The sequence below is a fragment of the Peromyscus leucopus genome, chromosome 8b, assembly GCF_004664715.2.
Source record: "Peromyscus leucopus breed LL Stock chromosome 8b, UCI_PerLeu_2.1, whole genome shotgun sequence".
In the NCBI taxonomy this organism is placed as follows: domain Eukaryota; kingdom Metazoa; phylum Chordata; class Mammalia; order Rodentia; family Cricetidae; genus Peromyscus; species Peromyscus leucopus.
This window is the reverse complement of record NC_051086.1, coordinates 34523690-34543678: the sequence shown is the minus strand read 5'-3', so window position 1 is coordinate 34543678 and position 19989 is coordinate 34523690. Positions and strand designations below refer to the sequence as shown.

Below are 19989 nucleotides of genomic sequence, written 5' to 3'. Positions count from 1 at the left end.
ACACACACATCACACACACACGCATACCTACACGCAAGTACACAAACATACACACACATACACACAATACTTGAAAAAATTGTGCTTGTATTTAACAGACCATTGTCATTATTCTGAGTATAACAACAGTTTGCATCTCATTTACATTGTATCAGGCACTTAGAGATGATTTAGTGTATCTGTGAGGATGTGGGTAGGTTATACGCAAATATAAAGTCATTTCACATAAGGGACTTCGGCATTGCGGGTCCCATGGGTACAAAGGCTAATGTCAGTTAAGGGGCAGGGCATCCTGGAAGATGGCCTCTCAGTTCCCCAAAGCAATGTACCTCCCACAGATGCATGCTTCCACCAAACCTGTACCTCCTCTGTTTCCATCACACCTCAGACCCTACCCTGTAGGATGAGGCAGCCCCTGACAGTCTGCATGGCCAATGGTGAGCCGGGAGCCTTGTGGGTAGGGAAGGAGACTCATCAGTGAGGACAAGTGTGAAGAGCCTATGGGAGTGTTCCTTCAACACACACTTAGAAAAGAGCAAAACAAAACAAAAAACAAACAAATCAAAAATAGGGGGCCTATCCTGGCCTGGCCTGCTTGGGAAGGGGGCTCAACTCGGTCTAGAGGGGGAGACAGAATGAATTATCAGAGCAAGGCAGGAGCAGGATGGAGAGAAACAGAGATGGAAAAGTCTGAAACATGCTTCCAAATCCCAGGCTTTTCCTGAGATGGAAACGGAGCAGGGGAGGGAGGCCCAGGCAAGCACAAGGTCTGTTTCCATGTTATGGAGAGAGGAGGGCTTGATGCTGTGGGCAGTGGCAGGGAGCAGGGCGGGCACTGAGGAGTCAACATGGACGAAGGCTGCAAGAAAGGCCAGAACAGACACTCGAGTGCCCTGCCGGTATTCCTGGCGGGTCTCCGGAAGTGGCGTCAGGAAGGCGCGAGAGCCTGGAGACGCTTGACAAAAGGAGAGACAGGACTTTCTGACTGATGATAGATGGAGAGGATCTCCATGAAGGCAGGAGAGATGGTCAAGATTGTTGACTGGATGTTTTAATATTCCAACCCATGGTAACAGAAGCTGCGTTTTCCCTAAATCTGGACTGGAGCCTAGCAGGGTGTGGACAACATAAATTCTGAACTTAATGAATGACTTTGCTTCCGGTCTTCCAAAGAAGACAAAAGCCACCGGAAAGACTCGCTGATCATCTTGAGACTAGACGAACATGCCTGTCTGCACCTGTCCATGTGCCTGCCCCTGGGTCCGTCCTCCAATCATGCCCCTCAGCTTCCTGGAGGCACTGACCCGCTCCAATTCAGGCCAGCTTTCTCCTTTGCTTTTCCTGGAGCGACTGACATCCGACAGCTACTGATGCCCACCCAGCTCAGGGCCTGGCTGGTACACACACTAATAAACAGGCACTGAGGAGCCAAGGCCAAGAGGGCAGGAGCTGCCTGTGGGGCCAGCGTCCCTCCTGAACCCTTCGCCCTTGACTTTCTTACGGAGTTTAAAGGCTCAGCACAGCTGCTGCAGGCAGATTCCGTGGTCTGTAGCAAGTGGGTAACTCAAGAGAGATGGCTTGGGAGGGGGCGTGGCTTAGGTCACCCAGGGGTCCCTTCTTAGAAAGTGAGGCTGGTTCAGGTCCCCCACATGGTGTGTCGTCGTCCCCCCCCCCCCCCAAGCCTGGCTCCACAACGCGTTTTGCTCTCTGACCCTTGGGCGCACAGCTTTCAAACATATGTTCTAATCCCCAGAATGTGGGAGCAATTAAAATGCGAGCCAGATGACTTGGCCTGAGGAAGTAGGGGGTTTGCTGAGTCTCAGGACTGTCTACAGAGTGGCTGTGGCCTGCCAGGGCTTCCCAATCTGGGAGCCATGCTCACCCACACCTTGGGGAGGGGGGCGGGGTAGGAGGGACTGACTGCCTGGGTGGGTGAGCAGCTTGTTTGGCGCTGACAGGTGGCTGGTGGGTCTGGGAGCCCACTCTGTCCATCTGGAGCTTTGGGCTCCTCCGAGGTCAGGCACTTCCCTAATGTCTCCCAAAGGTATGTTTGATCTTCCTGCAGAAGATTTCTGCCAGCTCGGCAGGGCCTGGCCCACAGTGGAGACACCATCACAGTGGAGGTGGTAGCTGTCCCTGTGGCCTGAGGGTTGCTAGAGTCACTGTCCCTGTTCCCAGGCCCCATAACTGTTCTTGTTGTCTTAGACTCTGCCCTCGTCTGCCCATTTCCTGCTCTCCTTGGTCTCAACGGTCTTTCTGCCTTGCTCACTTACTCGCTAGCTCCAGTGTGGTGCCAGGGCCAGGATCTACACCCTTAGACACCAAATCCTTCCTTGCATGAGCTCAAGAGCCTTCTGTTATGTTTCTCAGGATTCTCTAGGGACGAGAGCGACCCAAGGGTTTGTAAACCGAGTTTGTGTGTCGATGGACGAAGGCTGAGGCAAACGCAGAGGCAGTGTGAGCTGATGAGCAGGAGAGTGGGATGAGAACTCGCATCTGTGAATGTGGCCAGTACCCAGGTCTGCCTTTCTGGAAGTTGGGGAGGACTGAAGAAGATGGTGTGTGTGTGTGTGTGTGTGTGTGTGTGTGTGTGTGTGTGTGTAAGTGTACACCCACGTGTGTACACACATCCATGTGAAGCAACCGGAATAGCCCTAGCACAGGGGAAACTGAGCACAGGCTGGAGTTAGAGCATACTCCCTCTCTCACATACATGCAAGTGTGTGCATGACACACACCACACACCTGCACACATATGCACACAGACCTCGGGAAAAAAGTACAGCTGTCAGTTTTCCACTGTATAATTTCACACTGAAGAACCAATGGCCTTGAGCCTGGCTGGACCACAGAGCGAAAATGCTCTTATTTAAATGGCATTCTAGAGAGGCTTCCAGCCTTTTGGCTGAAATGGGAACCTCAGGTACAAAAATCTCATCTCTGGAATTCAGTGTCACACAGGCTTGCCTGGGGAGGGAGGTTGGCCCAGGCAATTATACCACACATGGGGCTGGGTTTCCCAGTTGCAAACTAACCAGGGGCAGGTGAGAACTCCATTCTATTTGGACCAGATGGACCTGTGGACACTGAAGGGCCAGGAGGATGCTGTCTGGGGAAAGGCTTTGATTGGGAGAGACTAAGGAACTGGTCCCACGGAGGGCAGGGGGCGTCTGTGGTAGGATAACATTCCAGGTCGCTCCTGTCCCAGCACTCCGAAAGAGCCTTTCTCCCAGGGGCACAGGAAGAGGCCTGCCTTCCATAACGGAAGGTGACAATGTCAGTGTGTGCCTGTGTGTGACACTATCTAGAAATAAACACCAGGCTCATCCAAAGTCAACTGGGGAGGGACAGCAGCTCTGTGTGGCATTCACTGGCTCTGACCGGGAGAAACACCGCACACGAGGGATGCAGAGGGGGAGGTGTTGCCTTGATTAGTGGCCGACCTTAGACGGGACAGTGTTTTCCTTGCAGCCTTGTTTCTTATTCTGCAAATTGGGGGCAAGAACATATTCTCATCTGGCAGTCCTCTGGGGATCCTGTGAAATGGAGGATTCTGAAGGACCCAGCACAGAGCTGCAGATGTGTGCACAGACTCTAGGTTGTCCATGCTTCTCAGCTGCTCTGAAAAGTGCTACGATGAGCAGGGGTGTGCAGGTGTCCCTCCCCCACAGGGCCTTCCTTTCTTCTGTATAAGTACGCGAAGCTGGTGTCATTGGGTCATACACCCCTTTGAGGAAACTCCATATTGATTTCCACTATGGCACTTCCACTAAGAGTGGGCGGAGATTCGCTCTCTGCACCAGCACACGCTGTCTTTGGTCCTTTGGTGACAGCTGTTCCCGTGGGGCAAGGTGATGCAACTGACAGTTCTGATTTGCACTGACCTGATGGTTAGTGGTGAGGACATTGCCCCCTGTTGGACATTTTTTTCCTTTGTTAAGCCCCCCCCCCCGCCCCCCCATGGGGCCAGTCCTCTTCTTTTGAGATCGACCGACCTGGAACTCACTATTTGGCCTTGAGTTTAGGATGATTCTGCTTCAGACCCCCAGTGCTGGGATAACATCCCTACCCCACCCAACTGCTGCTGGCCATTTGCGTGTCTTCTTTTGAGAAATGTCATTTTAGATCTGTATCTGGTTTTTGTGTGTATGTGTTCATATGTGTGCTGGTGCACATGTGTGCATGCATGTGGATGTTGAAGTCAGCCTCAAGTGTCATTTCTCAGTCAACATCCATAGTGTTTTAGAAACAGGGTCTTTTCATTGGTGTGTGTGTGTGTGTGTGTGTGTGTATGTGTGTCCAATTCTGCAAGGCTGGCCAGCCAGTTTCAGGGATTTATCTACTTATTTCTGTCTCCTCAGCCCCGGATTACAAATGCAGGCCACCATGGCATTTTACGAGGCTGCTGGGCATCAAGTTGGGCTCCTCATGCTTGAGCTGCTGGTGCGTTACTGACTGAGCCGTCTCCCCAGCCCCTGTCACGGTCTTTCGGGTGAACTGAGGCACATTATATTTTGTCCTGAAAAAGGTGACAGAGCTTCTCATCTCATTCCAAAGATGATGTCAGCGAGTAGACAGTGAAAGACAAGGAAACCTTTGTAGGAAGAAAACAAGAACCGAAGGCTGAGGCGGGTGCCAGGCAGGCATGCAGTGGGCCATGACACACAAGGCAGAACAAAGGGAGCTAGCTCCCAGAGTTCAACACAAACCCCCTTCAGCTTCTGGGAATCAGGCACTCAGAGAAAAATGAAGGGCGTTTGCTCCCAGTGAATTCTGGGAACTTATGGGAGGGCTTCTGTAAAAGAAAAAGAAATCCAGATCCAGCTCCCAGGAGAAGAGTGGAACATCCATTGAATCTGTGCTGGCTTTTGTTGGGCCCAGCCAGCCCAGGGTCCTTTTGTTGGTGGCGGGGGTTGGGGGGTGTTGTGGATTATGCTCATTGTCAATGAAAAACTGATTGGCTGAGAGCAGGGCAAGAAGAGATTAGGTGAGACAGCCTGATGCAGAGAGAAGGATGGGAGGAGGAAGGGCAGAGGCAGGAGAGTCAAGGAGGAGACACCAGCCAGCCACCCAGGAAGCAAGACACGCTAGAGGACAGGTAAAGCCATGAGCCACGTGGCAATACATAGATTATTAGAAATGGGTTAATTTAAATGTAAGAGTTAGCTAGTAACAAGTCTGAGCTATTGGCTGAGCATTTATAATTCATATTCAGCCTCTGCGGTTATTTGGGATTGGGGCGGTCAGGACAGGAAACATCTGCCTACATACGGCATTCCAATGTGTGGCTGAAATTTCCACATAAAACCTGACAGAGCTTCTAAAAGGATTCCAGACATACAAGAATGGAGTCAAGCATGGCTTCTTGGTAGCTGCATTTTCTGGGGTGGGCTCTGTTAGCTGGCAGTGAGCAGAGGCACAGCTCCTTTAAGAGATGGCTTTCTGGCTCCGTGCTAGTGGTAAAAATGGGCAGCTCTTTTCAGAGGCCCTGCTATGGTGTTTACGAGCTGCAGGTGGCATGCTACTTGGTGGCAGCATGGACCCAGAAACTTTCCAGAGTTGGAATGGTAAACATGGCCCCTACAGCTGGCAATAAACATTCCTCTACCAAAGACTAGCCTCAGGGAACTGAGGGGGAGGAGCCAGCTGCCAACATGCCATGATTTAAGTTACACAGCAGTTTTGTTTTGTTTTTTGTTTTTTGTTTTTTTTTTTGAGACAGGATTTCTCTGTGTAGCTTTGCGCCTTTCCTGGATCTCACTCTGTAGACCAGGCTGGCCTCGAACTCACAAAGATCCGCCTGCCTCTGCCTCTCGAGTGCTGGGATTAAAGGCATGTGCCACCACAGCATTTTTTTTTCTTATGCAGACAGAACAGGTTACAAACACACAGTAAGGGCAGATTCAGACAAAAAGAGCCTCTATATGGGTCACAGTGTGTTTGAAAATGTGCATAGACTTGGGAGAGAGGAGAGAAAGGGTGTATATAGTCTTAGATTTAAAAAAATTAGTTTTAAAATCATAAAGTCCTTAAAAAGGGTAATATAAAAGAAATAAGCCTTCTTAGGATGGGAAATATACAGAGAGTCTGAATTCTGTATGTTATTGTGTTGTCTTTGAATTTTTTTTGGCTGCTAAGAGACATCGGATTATGGAAACTGCTAGATTAAACCAACCTATATATTTTAAAAACATCTTGGCTTCAAAATGTAAGTCAAAAGATATGTTATTTTGGGGGAGAGGTTATGCTTTTATTTCCACAGGAAATGAGAGGCTAAGTATTCATTCCGGGTTAAGGAAAATCAGGTTTGATTGAGAAAGAATCCCTGACAAAAATCTGGGTATAAACATAAAGAAATAAACCTAAAAGAACTACAAAACACATGATGTATGTTTTACCTGCTCAAACATAAAACAAAACAAAACAAAAAAACCATCTTTGGCTGACTTATATACAGTGCATATAGACTTAAATACAGTCTATATTTGTATATATTATACTAATATAGATATGTATGTTACCTTTAAAAGTTTATATATTTTCTGAAAGGGGACCACACCAATAAAAAGAAATGGACCAAGAGATCTAGCATCCAGAACAGCTTCCAGGCTGCTGATTGAGATAATCCATCCTCACAGATTACTACAGCCAAGACCTAACAATTATCCTAAATTTTCTCAGGGTTCCCCCAAAATTACCAGTGCCCCCAATAAACAGGAAGTAGCTTAGAGAACTATGCCCACATTCTCCCAAAAATGGTTTAAGGATACTTATTATCATATAAGGGAGGTTAGTTACAAGTTGTTATTGGTAATGGTCAGGAAAAAACTGAACAAAAGAGATTAGATTCAGGGATCTCATTCTAAAAAGAAAAAAAGGGGGGGCATAGAAATGGTAGAGTAAAAGGGTAGATTATTGAATCTACTTTAATTAAAAAATAATTACTAATCTTAAATATTTTGCATTGGTATGGATTTTGGTTTATTGAACATATTTAAAGTTAATTTTGTTATACTGTATATATATATTTCTACTCTGGGGTATTGTGCCTATGCAGCTCATTTAAAAAATGTAATGTATACTTAAGAAATACAGATTAACAGTCATCTAAAATAGACAAAATAGTATGTTTTCAAGGTCATATACAGATATATTTGGGTAGATGGATAGTCTTCAAACACTTCCAAGACCTATAAAATATGGCATTTAATATGTTTAATAATCCAAGTCTTTTCATGATAGTGAGACACATCTGCTCCTGGCAGCACCAATCTACTTCAGAGAAGATGATGGGCATTGAAAAAACTCCAGTTTGATTTCTTTGTGGCAAAAGCTAGCCATGTGGGCAAAGAAACTGCCCTTGCCTCAATTGCTAACATTATACTGTCCAAACTGGACCAGCAGGACATAAGAAAGGTGATTGACAAACTTTGCCAAGACAAGGTAGGACAGTCTTTCAGAATTCCCTGCTTCATAAGAAAGTCTGTCAGATATGCTGGGCCTGTAGGCCAGAACTGGATGCCCTAACATTGCAGAGAAACTTTGGGTGACTGTCCAGGCAGCCTGATGTCCTTGTCATTAGGTAACATTTTATCCTTCTGGGTTCTTTGATGGAGTTAAGGACTAAATAGTTATAATTACAGTTTTCCTTAGTTATAATAGAAAGTAATTTAGATATAAAACTTTAGACTCACCAAGACAAGATAGATAATTAAGTATTTTCTCTAATTTTGCCAAACACAAATGGATTAGATATTATTACTGTAATTATTACTTAATAACTGTTTTTGTTGTATATAATTTTACTATGTTAAGTATAAAACCCTTTTTAATTAGACAAAAAGGGAGAAATGTTGTGGATTATGCTCATTGTTAATAAAAAAATGATTGGCTGAGAGCAGGGCAAGAAGAGATTGGGCGAGACAGCCTGATGCAGAGAGAAGGATGGGAGGAGGAAGGGTGGAGTCAGGAGAGTCGAGGAGGAGACACCAGCCAGCCACCCAGGAAGTAAGACATGCTAGAGGACAGGTAAAGCCACGAGTCATGTGGCAATACATAGATTATTAGAAGTGGGTCAATTTAAATGTAAGAGTTAGCTAGTAACAAGTCTGAGCTATTGGCTAAGCATTTGTAATTCATATTCAGCCTCTGAGTCAGTTATTTGACACCAGGCAGTTGGGACAGGAAACGTTCATTTACAGGGGTCCCTCTGGCCTCATGGCTCCTCAAAACTGTGCCCTGTCTGTGATCTTGTTTAAGAGATGATTGTACATTCACTAGCCCATGCATGTATTTACATGCCAGATGCTGGAGGTGGGTGTAGCCCCAGCCATGGGGTTACAGAATGCTTTCTTTCTTTCTTTCTTTCTTTCTTTCTTTCTTTCTTTCTTTCTTTCTTTCTTTCTTTCTTTCTTTCTTTCTTTCTTTCTTTCTTTCTTTCTTTCTTTCTCTCTCTCTCTCTCTCTCTCTCTCTCTCTCTCTCTCTTTCTTTCTTTCTTTTGTTTTTTGAGACAGGGTTTCTCTGTGTAGCCCTGGTCGTCCTGGAACCCACTCTGAAGACCAGGCTGTCCTGTAACTGTAGACCAGGCTGACCTCAAACTCACAGAGATCTGCCTGCCTCTGCCTCCTGAGCACTGGCATTAAAGGTGTGTGCCACTACTGCCTGGCACAGAATCCTTTCTTAGAGGAGCCACCTGAGCTTGAGTTTTGAGGACAAAGAGAAATGGACATACAGTAAAAGAGCTCAGGTAGAGAAAAACACATCTGGACCAGGGGAAGACTTGAAGGTTCAGAGGTCACAAGGCCCTGGACAGTCACAGGGAGGCTGTATGTGGGGGACAGGGTAGGTGGTGAGAGCTATAGGAGGCTGTGGCCCCGAGGACAGAGAAGGCAGCAGAAGCATGAGATAAACTGAAGAGGGGAAGGGAATGATCAGGGGCACCGCAGAGGAAGCAAGTGGCCGGATGTTACCTTCCTGTGGTGGGGAACCCTGGGGAGGAGACGGGGTGATGTTGTGTTCAAGGGCAGACTCATCTGAGAGGCAAGTGGAACCCAAATGAGGAGACTGAGATGTCAAGGTCAGTGACATGTATGCAATATGTGTGTGTATGGAAACTGGCTGGAGGGAGCCAGAAATACTCAGGGTCGGGAGGGGCCCCCAGTGAGGGTCCAGAAAGACAAAGGCAGTGAGGAGTGAGCAGTTCTGTACCCTCTCAGCTGTTTATGCATGCTCATGGGATCATTAGCTCAGAAAACACAGAGCCAGGAAGCACTTTCTTGAAGCAGCATCAGACATCCAGGGGGAATGAACTCCAACTGCCTATCCATAATCAATCTATCACACTTAAAAATAGAACTCTCCAGTCCTTAGGCAGCAAATGTGTCATCTGACGCACAGATTTTGCCCCAATCTCACCCACAGCTCTGAATGTTTCTCTTATGTACATAATTGCCTCAAGTGCATTCAGCTGAGCTGAGATTATTAACATCCACCCATAGCACATGGCCTGTATTCTCAAGCCAGTACAAATGATCACCAAAGGGGATGTGGGCACGTCAGTGTTTAAATTGGTTTAAAAATGTGTGTGTGTGTGTGTGTGTGTGTGTGTGTGTGTGTGTGTGTGTGAAGGTATGTACATGTGAGTGTAGTACCCACAGACGCCAGAAGAGGGCATTAGATCCCCTGAAGCTGGAGACATGCGGTTCTTAGCCATACAGTGTAGGTGTTGGGAACCAAACTTGGGTCCTTTCTAAGAGCAGCAAGTGCCATTGAAGTCATCTCTTTGGTTCCCTGATTTTTTTCCTGATTGATGACTAAGAAAGAAAGGAGGGGGGGGAGGCAGAAAAAGAGGGAGAGACAGAAGGAAGGGAGGAAGGAAGGAAGGGAGGAAGGGAGGGAGAAGTATAGAGAAGGAAGGAAGACAAAGACATGTCTGGCTATAGCCATGTTGCTATTAGTTACTTTGGCCAATTTGATGTCACAGATGTGAGAAGGGGAGACAGAAGGAGTAGATGATTCTTGGGGAACAGTGGTCAAGATTTCGGGGGAGAGGGCAAACTATGAGGGACCCCGCAGAGTAAGTTCATTTAGGATGCAATGAAGGTAATGGGGGTGGGGTGGGGGAGTGGGAGGGGGGACAGGGGAGCCTGGGGTTTGCTTGGAGGAAGGTGGTGAAAACCTTTGGTTCTGCTGAAGGTAGGATGAGCAGGGTCTGGGAGGGTGCTGAGATCTACAGGGGACCTGTGTCCTGTGGCGGTCCCAGGACAGACAGCTGGCAAGGTTTCTGCCTGCTGTCACAGAGGGGGGCTGTTTACGAATGGGTGAGCAGGAATTGAGTTTCTAACGCTGACAGATGAAGAGGGAGGCGGGTGACATAGAGGGCTAGTTTGGGAATTGTAGATGCCAAGAAGCCAAGAAAAGGCGATATGAGGTATGGTGGCCCAGAGGTAGTTGCTGGCATTTAAGAAGAAAGACATGACCCAGGACCAGGAAGCAGGTGGTTGGCGCCTCCGGCTGAGCCCAGGGTCCACGGTGTGTCTCTCAGCTAAGGCTTAGGAATTAAGAAAACTGGACTCACCTGGGTCACCTCTGCGTCCAGGTTTGCCACGCCGTCCAGGGGGACCTAGACAGGAAAACAAGGATGGATTCATTGAGAAGGAAAGCCAGTGTATACATGCAAATGCATATGTCCTCTGGTTGCCAGCTCCCCACCACCAGCGGAGCTGACTGAGCCCACTCACCCATACCCACAGAGCACCCTGCCTGAGACCAGTGGAAGGGGATGGAGGAGCGACCCTGCCCCCTCGGCCACTCCCTCCCTGCCTTTGCTCTTCTAGGCCATGCTTCTCCCTCTTCACCCACCCTGCGATTCCTGTACTCATCCCTAGGCCCTCTCCAAGCCAAGAGTTACTCCTGGGACCAACTGCAGACTTGGGAGGAAGACAAGGCTGAAGGTGAGAGTTTTCTCACAAAAGCCCCCCAAAAAACGAATACTGTCACGGTCAGGATATTCCCGGATAAATTTGGCAATCACAGGCACCACACAGGCATCACGATGTCCCTTTCACTTCTTTCCACGGCTCACTTGAGCCTCCATCCTTCAGCCCCGGGGGCTGCTCACACGCGTGTGTGCTTTAGTGTGGGCCACAGGCATATCACTACGTGTTCTCTGCTGATCCAGGCCTCCTTTCACGGGTTGAAGCCTCTCAATTTATATTGCCCTCCACCCTTGTCAGTCCCCAGGCCGGAAGGATCTGAATATCAAAAGAAGGCTCCAAGTCACAGGCCAGCCTTGTGCCCTGATCTGAGGTCCTCACATTCGGTGGTGTGTGACAGTGGGGTCTGAGGCGCTTGCAGAATATACTGCAAACATCACCTGTGGCCCTCTGCACTGGGCTCCGCCTTCCTGTCCACTTCCGTTAAGTCTGATTGCTCTGCACAGACAGAAAGCTATATGTATTTGTTGATGAATTAATTCTTCTCTCCTTTCTTTCCTTTGTTTTTTCTTTTTCCTTTTTGAGACAAGGTTTCTCTATATAACCACCCTGTCCTGGATCTTGCTCTGTAGACCAGGTTGGCCTCGAACTCACAGAGATCTGCCTGTCTCTGCCTCCCAAGTGCTGGGATCAAAGGCATGTGCCACCACTGCCTGGCTTCTTTTCTTTCTTTCTTTCTTTTCTTTTCTTTCTTTCTTTTTTTTTTTTTAGCTGAGCTGTGCACCTTTAATTCCAGCACTCTAGAGGCAGAGGTGATGGATCTCTGCGAGGACCAGGCTGACCTGCTCTACATAGTGAGAATTTGTCTTGAACAAAGCAAAACAAAACAAATGAAAACCCAACCTGAAACAAAATCAAAATAAAAAATGTTTATTTATGTGTGTATGTGTGTGTCTGTGTGAATATATGCACACATGTGTGCAAGAGCTTACAGAGGCCAGGAGAGGACATCGGATCCCCCAGAACCTGGGGTTATAGGCAGCTGTAAGCAGCCTGATGTAGGTACCAGTAGCTGAATTCTGATCCTCCACAAAAGCAGTAAGCCCTGTTGACTGCTGAGCCATGTCTCTAGCCCCTTGGTTGAATTTTGCAAGTGACATTTGTCCTACTTAGGGTTACTATTGCTATGATGAAACATCATGACCAAAAGCAGGCTGGAGAGGAAAGGGTTTATTTGGCTCAATGCTCCCACATCCCTGTTCATCATTAAAGGAAGTCAGGACAGGAACTCAAACAGGGCAGGACCCTGGAGGCAGGAGCTGATGCCGAGACCATGGAAGAGTGCTCCTTACCGGCTTGGTCCTTATGACTTTCTCAGCCTACTTTCTTATTGAACCCAGGACCTATCAGCTCAGGGTGGCACCACCCACAGTGGGCTGGGCTCTCTCACACCAATCACTAATTAAGAAAACGCCCAAATCAGTCAGTGGTGGCACACACTTTTAATCCCAGCACTTGGGAGGCAGAGGCAGGTGGATCTCTGTGAGTTCAAGGCCAGCATACAGAGTGAGTTTCAGGACAGCCAGGGCTATACAGAGAAACCCTGTGTGGAACACCCCCCTCCCCAAAGAAATAAAATGTCCCATAAGCTTGTCCATAGCTCAGTCTTATGGAGGCATTTTCTCAACTGAGGCTCCCTCCTCCCTGATGGGTGACTCTAGCTTGTGTCAAGTTGACATGGAACTATTCACCACAGCATTTTGTATCTGTCTGCCTTGCCTGCTCACTGCATGGCAGGTTCCATGATGGCGCTGGGAGGCCACTGAGGTGACAGGGTGTGACTTCCTTTCAAGGCACTGCCATTACTTCAGAGTCAGCCCCAAAACTCCAGAATTCTCAGAAGTACCAAGGGGAGATGCAGAGCCTGGCCATTAATCAAGTCTAGCCTAGGGAGAGCAGTTCATGGCAGAATTAGAATTTGTGTATGTGGCGGTGAGTGCTGGCTGTCAATTTGACAGTCTCTGGAGCCACTCAGGTGTTAAAACTTTGAGCCTGACCGAGGGAGTTTCTAGACTGAGTTGGCTGAGGTGGGAAGACTCTCCCTATCTGTGAGCGGCACCGTCCCATGGGCTGGGATTCCAGACTGTACAGAAAGGAGAAAGTGAGAGCCAGTGTTCATCTCTCTGTTCCCTGACTGCGGATGCAGGGTGACCAGCCGCCTCAAATGCCGGTCACCACATCTTTCTTGATGTCATGGACTGTACCCCCACACTGTGAGCCAAAACAAGCCTGCCCTTCCTTGAGTTGCTTCTGTCAGGCATGAAGAAAGTAATCAATACAATGTGCTTCCTCTTCCCTTCTTCCTGACTGAGCAGGCGCTCATGGTACATCCCAGACAGAGGCGTCAGGACAGGGCAGAGAAGCAGCCCCGGCCCTGGCTCGGACTGTACTTCTGGCTTTTGTGAAGGGGTGCTCTGAATCAGGAGGAGAGAAGGATTCTGAGACACAAGGAGGGAGGGATGTTCTTCTGGATGAGAAGGGTCCCACTGGGCCATGTTGGATAATGAGACCTTTGCAGTGAGTGAGGAGAGAATAAATTTCTTCCTAGCCTCATAGGCTGAGGGTTTCAGGTCAGAATGGCTGAAGGGAACTTAAGGATTGAAGACACAAAGGGCTGAGACTGGGCTCAGTTGGTAGGGTGCCTGCCTAGCATGCATGAAGCCCTGGGCTTGATCCATGGCACCTACTAAACCAGGCATGGTGGCCGAGGCCTACAATCCAGCATTTGGGAAGAGGGTGCAGGAGGATCAGGAGTTCAAAGTCACCCACAGCCACATTGAGTTTGAGGCTAGTCTGGACTACATGAGATGCTATTTAAAAAAAAAAAAGAAGAAGAAGAAGAAGAGCTGGGTGGTGGCGCACGCCTTTAATCCCAGCACTCAGGAGGCAGAGCCAGGTGGATCTCTGTGAGTTCGAGGCCAGCCTGGGCTACAGAGCGAGATCCAGGATAGGCTCCAAAGCTACACAGAGAAACCCTGTCTCGGAAACCTCCCTCCCTCCCCCCCTCCAAAAAAAAAAAAGAAGAAAAGAAAAAACAACCACAAAACAAGGCAAATGCATTCTATCCCATAGCTCTGTGTTTAGGACAGAAACTTCTATCAAAGACATAGAGCCTGGTCTTCAGGACACAGGCTTTGAGGTCAGAGTTTGTGTTGCAATTTCAGACAAACTATGTTAAAGTGTTTGTCTGGTAAGGCCCCAAGTCCAGTACCACCACAAGAAAAGGCTACTTGCACCTGCATGGAATTGAAAGCTTATGGGGTGTCTCTAGACCCATGCCTGTGGCATCTGTACTCGGGTGTGTGGCCAGCTGCCTCCTTGGCATCTGCGTGAGGATGCCTCACCATCTCCAGCCATTGTAACCCAGACTCTCATCTTTATCTCCTTCTTGTGCCCTGTGTGTAGCTGCTGGCCTCTGAGAACCTGCACACCAGCCACACAGAGTAATTAAACCCGGGCGTTTGGGGGCCACTCAGCATCCTGGGTGGCCTTCTGTCCTCCGTGGATGTGTCTGTTCTTAGGGAGAGAGAGTTTGTGGGGATCGGAACCCCATCAGCATGCATAGTGCCGTGTCTCTCGGCTTGCGGCGTCAGAAGACCCAATTTTCTCCCACAGAGAAACTGGGGGCTCTTGCCAGGCCACAGCAGGCTGGCTGTGGGGCACAGGAAAGGAGGCCCAAGTGGGAAATAACCCAAGCTATGTCCAGACCCGAGGCTGAACCAGCACCATGGCATTTTGATGGTCACTGCTAGGCGCAAGTAAACAATTCCCTGTTTGGGTTAACTTAGGCCAGACTGGCTTTTGTGGAGGTGGCGGAACGAATGGATTTGTCCGGGTGGCTCTCCTGGGTGGCACGATTCAGCAGCAGGCCCGGGAGAGAGGGGTGCAGTGGAGCGGGCAGCTGCCCGGGCAGGGTGGCAGGCCCTGCCTCCAGGGCCTTTGTGCAAAGCTCCCAGCAGGCCTAGGCTGGGATGTCACCAAGCATGCAGGGCCTGTGGGGACGCAGCCAGCCACCCTGGCTGTCACTTGCAGGTGAAAGGGCCTAACTGGAGAAGAAGGGGGCTGTTTGGGAACACACTCCAAGGCTGGTCACAACCAGGTTCCGGAGGCTTTTGCGGGATTCACTCCTGTGGCCAACAGGGTCTCCCCTTTATTGTAAGATTCATATTGGAACGCTCAGCTTTAAGGGGAGGCAGCCTGCACCCGAAGTTGCTCTCTCCTCACCAGAGTGAAGGCGTCACCAGTACCCAGGAAGCTGGCTGGATAGATGGATGGTACCTCAGGGTCCTCTTGGTGTATTCTCCCTCCCGTACTCCCAACCACTTCTTCATTTCTCTCTGTCTCCTCCTGTCTCCACACATCTGCCCCTGCTCTGCCTCCTACCAACCTCTCACACAGCTCTGTGTCTCCAGTTCCCAGCCTGGGGTGGCACCAGGGGATGTTGGCTGAGGGAAGGCCGAAGAGAGGCATGATGGGTAGCGAAGCTTCAGCCTCTCTTACTTCCTCCCATTTATTCTCTTCATATAACTGTTAGCCAGCCGTGTCCAACATTTTGACACTGCAATGCAATGCTGTCATCTATGAGTTTATGCTCAATAATCACCCACTCAAATTACCAAAAAAAAAAAAAAAAAAGCTCCCCCTCCCCCCCCAATTTCAATGCCTTAAGTTTATGGTCTTGTGTTCTGTCAAGTTCAGAGTTATCCTGGGCCACAGGTGTCCTGCAGACCTTAGGTTGGACAGGTGTGACAATTTGCAACAAGCTCCAGGCCTTAAAGCAGACACAAGCCCATCTGGCTTGGTAAAGACGGGGGCCGAGGAGGGGAGTGATTTCTGCCCTTGTTTCTCCCCGACTGCATGGAGATGGGTGAGACAGCCACACCTGGGCCTGGGATCTTCATGTAAGTGTGCTCTTCGGCTTCCCCCAGGCACACAGAGACCCTGCAGCTCTCACCTTGTGGGCAGGTGCCAGGTCCAGGTGCTGGTCGCATGCTCAAGTCCAGCCTTGCCTTTGTTGGCTTTGGGTTGCACCTCAGGACCCCACACAGGCTAAGACAAGTGCTTTACTGTGGGCCTCAACTCCAAGCCACTAACCCTTATCTCGAGGAAGGACGTGCAAAGCTAACCCCACGGGAGGCGGAGGTCTCTTCCGTGTCCCTAACCCCTGCCCATCTGCAAACCTGGGCATCAGAAGGCACAAGCGGAGCCTTCCAAAGCTGTGGCGCAGTCTAGGAGTAGGCTTGCTCTACGGAGTCCTGAGGTTTCTGGTGGGACACATGCCGTCCAGGGCCCACATCAAGGCTGAATAGTTCAGGATGCCTGTGGCCACATTCATTAACTCCAGGAGTTTCAGGGCAGACACAATGGGAACTTTCATTTATTATTTATCTATTTATTTTAAAGATAGGATCTCATGGTAGCCCAGGCTACCCATGAACTTGCTATATAGTTAAAGATGACCTTGAACTCCTTATTTTCTGTCTCCAACTTCTGAGTGCTAGGATTTATGGGCATGCACCACCATATCTGGTTTATATGGTGTGAGGAGAGAGCCCTTGTGGATACCAGGCAGGCACGCTACCAACTGAGCTACACCCCCCAAGTCAAAAGGGAATAATAATACAGAGATTTCTAATACAGAAATTTTATCTTTGCTTGGTCTGGGGAAGTCACACCATTTACCAACTCCAAAGGGGCACCCTGAGCCCTGACACACTTCCCCTCAAGCCTGAGTCCCTAAATCTCCCTACTTCTCCCTTCCCTAATGACATTTTCACCAGCACCTGACTTATCGATGGCCTCTCGTAGGGCAGCCACTCATCTAGCTGGGCTGTGCAGAGACTCAGTGATCGGGCCACTCCCTGGCCACTCAGCCCCCGGTGCTGACCTGATCCTCTCTCCTGCCAGCCCCATGGGGCAGGGACTTTTGTGTAGTTTTTCTAATTGAATCTGTTTATTAGTTCCATGATGAGCTTTCTTCTTTCTCTTTTCTCTCTACAGATGGGGCTGAGGCTCTGAGAAGCCAAGAGATGGTCCCAGACACAATAACCAGAAGGTAGAACAACTTCCTTCCTGCTTCAGGCTGAGTCACATCCCATTCTCTGGGGTGAGTAAGCATGTGTAGCCCATATCAGAAGGAGGTGGGCCTTAAGCGGGAAGGAAGTTCTGACACATGCCACCACATGGATAAGCCTTGGGGACATTATGCTTTGGGAAACAAGGCAGTTACAAAAGAATAAAAAATAAAAGACCTGGGGAGATTGGCTCAGTTGGTAAATTGCTTGCTGTGCAAGCCTGAGGAGCTGAGTCGGGTTATCAGAACCTACGTATAAAGCCAGGTGTGTTGGTGACTCAGCAACCACAGGAAGAGCGAGGTGTGGTGATGTGCACGGATCATCCCAGTGCAGGGGAGGTGGAGACAGGTGGCTCCTTGGGGCTTTCTTGCCAGCCCGCCTAACTGGTGAGATCCAGGTCAAGGAGGCCCTGTCTCAAAAAACCAGGAGTTCTGGTGGTAATGCTCTGCTGCTGAATGTAACACTTAGGTCAGCAAACACAGAGAAGGTGAACTGGTGCCTGCCTAGAAACTTTACTCTCATTGACTAGTGTTCATGATTTTGGAAGGCACTCTTCACACTCCTGGAGGAGAAAGGCAATCACAATGTCACCAAACTACAAACACTGTGATCTCCAACGGTGACCTGCCTGTGGGAGACACTGCTGTCATAGTGGCACAAATGTTATGGGAGTAACCATCCACTTTTAAAAAACGGATTTAAGGCCCACTCTATGGGATGGAACTCATACCTGACACTGCTTAAGTGTCCAAGAACCCAAGACTACATAGGTCATGGGCCTAAGGGAAAACCTACTCTTCTTCTGCTAAAGGAATGTAGCACTAGAGTGACTCCTAATGGCATACTGCTATACCTGTAGATCAGTGCTTCATTCATCCCTTATCAGAGAAGATCCTTCTTGCAGAAGGAAATAACTTAAGGACCCACAACTGGACAATGTGCAGAGAGTGAGAGACTTTGAAGCACCCAGTCCTAAATGGGATGTCTTCATTAAAGGCCTCCCCTCAAGGCTCAGAAAATTTTCAGAAGAGGAGGCAGAAAGATTGCAGGGCCACAGGTGTGAAAGACTCCAAGATGCAACAGAGATGATGGCATATATGAACTCATAGAGAATATGGCAGCACACACAGGCCTGTACAGGCTCAAGCCAGATCAGAGTCTCATGGCTGAGAGGGGGAAGTGGACAGGGAGGTCCCTGAAACATGGCCTTAGCTGGATGTGGTGATACACACCTTTAATCACCACTCAGGAGGCATAAGCAGCCTCCATGAGTTCAAAGCCAGTCTTGTTTACATAGTGAGTTCCAGGACAGTTAAGGCTACACATTGATGCCCTGATCCCCAAACCTAAAACTCAAAAACAAAAGCCTCCAAACAGAACACCCCCAAACAAAAACCCAAACCAACCAAACACCCCCTCCTCCATAGCCCTAGGTCATTTTGTTTCCTGAGCCTCAGGCCAGTCTAGTTGTAAACTCCTTTCCAGCCATGAGCATCTCCTCTCTGCTGGGTTCAGGCTTGGCCTAACAGTGCCCTGCTCCTTGGAGGAGTGGAGCAGGTGTACGGTGGCAGGTTCTCCTGAGGTGGAGCTGGGGCCATGGTCTTTCCAGGGAGACTTGCCGGCTGGCAGACCAGCAGGCTAGCTCAGTCTCAGCTGGCACCATGGGCAACGGTGCCATCTGGGAACTGAAATCCCGGCTTCTTCCTCTGCAAAATTAGTTCTTTCCAAAGCTTTTAGGTCTCTTGTAGACTCATTTCCCACCATCCGCCACACCCTCCTGTTTGCTGGAAAATCTCTGAGGAGTTTGGAAAACAGATCGCCACAGGGTCCTGGGTTTTAAGCCACAGCCTCCTCATGTCTGTCTGGAACTAGGGATGTTGTGCAGGCTGGTGACAGTCCCTGACCACCCCAGTGACTAGACTGGAGATCTCACTTGCACATTGCGCTGTTTAGTAATCCATGAATAGGGTTCATATCAGGAGGGGCTGGCTGGGTGGCTGACCTCTGACCTTTCATTTCCAAAAGACCTTAGATGTGGACACGGCCACTTTCTCCAAAGGAAAGGATGGGACCAGCCAGCCCCGGCTGCCTGATAATATTTAGTATAAACAAGATGAAGCCGGGATCATTCATAAAACGTTAGCTTGGCGCCAATCTCAGTTCCGTGATATTAACTCATGAGCACCTCAAGCCAAACCCATGAGAAAGGCTGTTATTCATCGATGTCCATTTTACAGACAGATAAACTGATGTCCACAGAGACGAACTGACCTTGTGGGGTTACACAGCTAGGAATGTGAGAAGCCACGCTGACTGGATCGTGAGCCTGTGCTTCCAGCCACTGCCTGGCTCCCTCCCACCAGAGAGATGCTTGTTGTGGGGAAATGATCCAAATAGTCCATACGCTTTATAACCACATCTTGACATTTGTTATTTATTTATTTTTAAAGATGCCAGAAACCACACAAAAAGCAAGTAGCCCAGGGATGGCTCTCAGGCTGATGGATTAAATATCTCATTAGGAGACCACATGCCATGGGCAGTGCTGAGACCTGGACCGACCCCAGGCCCTTGGGGCATACCTTCCTGAGGCTATCCCAAATGCCTGTCATTTTGCGGGCTGAGTCTTGCAATTCCAGACACATTGTTTAGAGTGGTGACACACCAGACTTGTTTAATACAACCCCCTATGTCCCCTGGGGACCCCAGAGCCATCTGGAGACCCCAGAGTTCTGGTGGAGCAGCATGCCCAGTGAGTTTGGATGGGGAGGCCTGCAGCTCACTTCATGATGAGCTTTGACAGCCTTCATTTACAGATAAGGAAACTGAGGCCCAAAGGCAAGGTGCTGTGTCCAAGTGTCAGAGCTAGTCAGGAGCAGGGATCTAGCCTGCACTACCCTTGCTCTCCTGAGCTCCTCCT

At 49.0% G+C, this 19989-nt stretch overlaps 1 protein-coding gene across 1 annotated transcript in view; it reads right to left on the bottom strand.

Moving 5' to 3' along the window:
- The window catches only part of Col23a1 (collagen type XXIII alpha 1 chain), a 299491-nt gene that overhangs the window by 54772 nt on the left and 224730 nt on the right, over positions 1 to 19989 (bottom strand). The window contains 1 exon segment of the mRNA XM_028857241.2: positions 10578 to 10622. Coding sequence (XP_028713074.1) covers positions 10578 to 10622 — 45 coding nt within the window.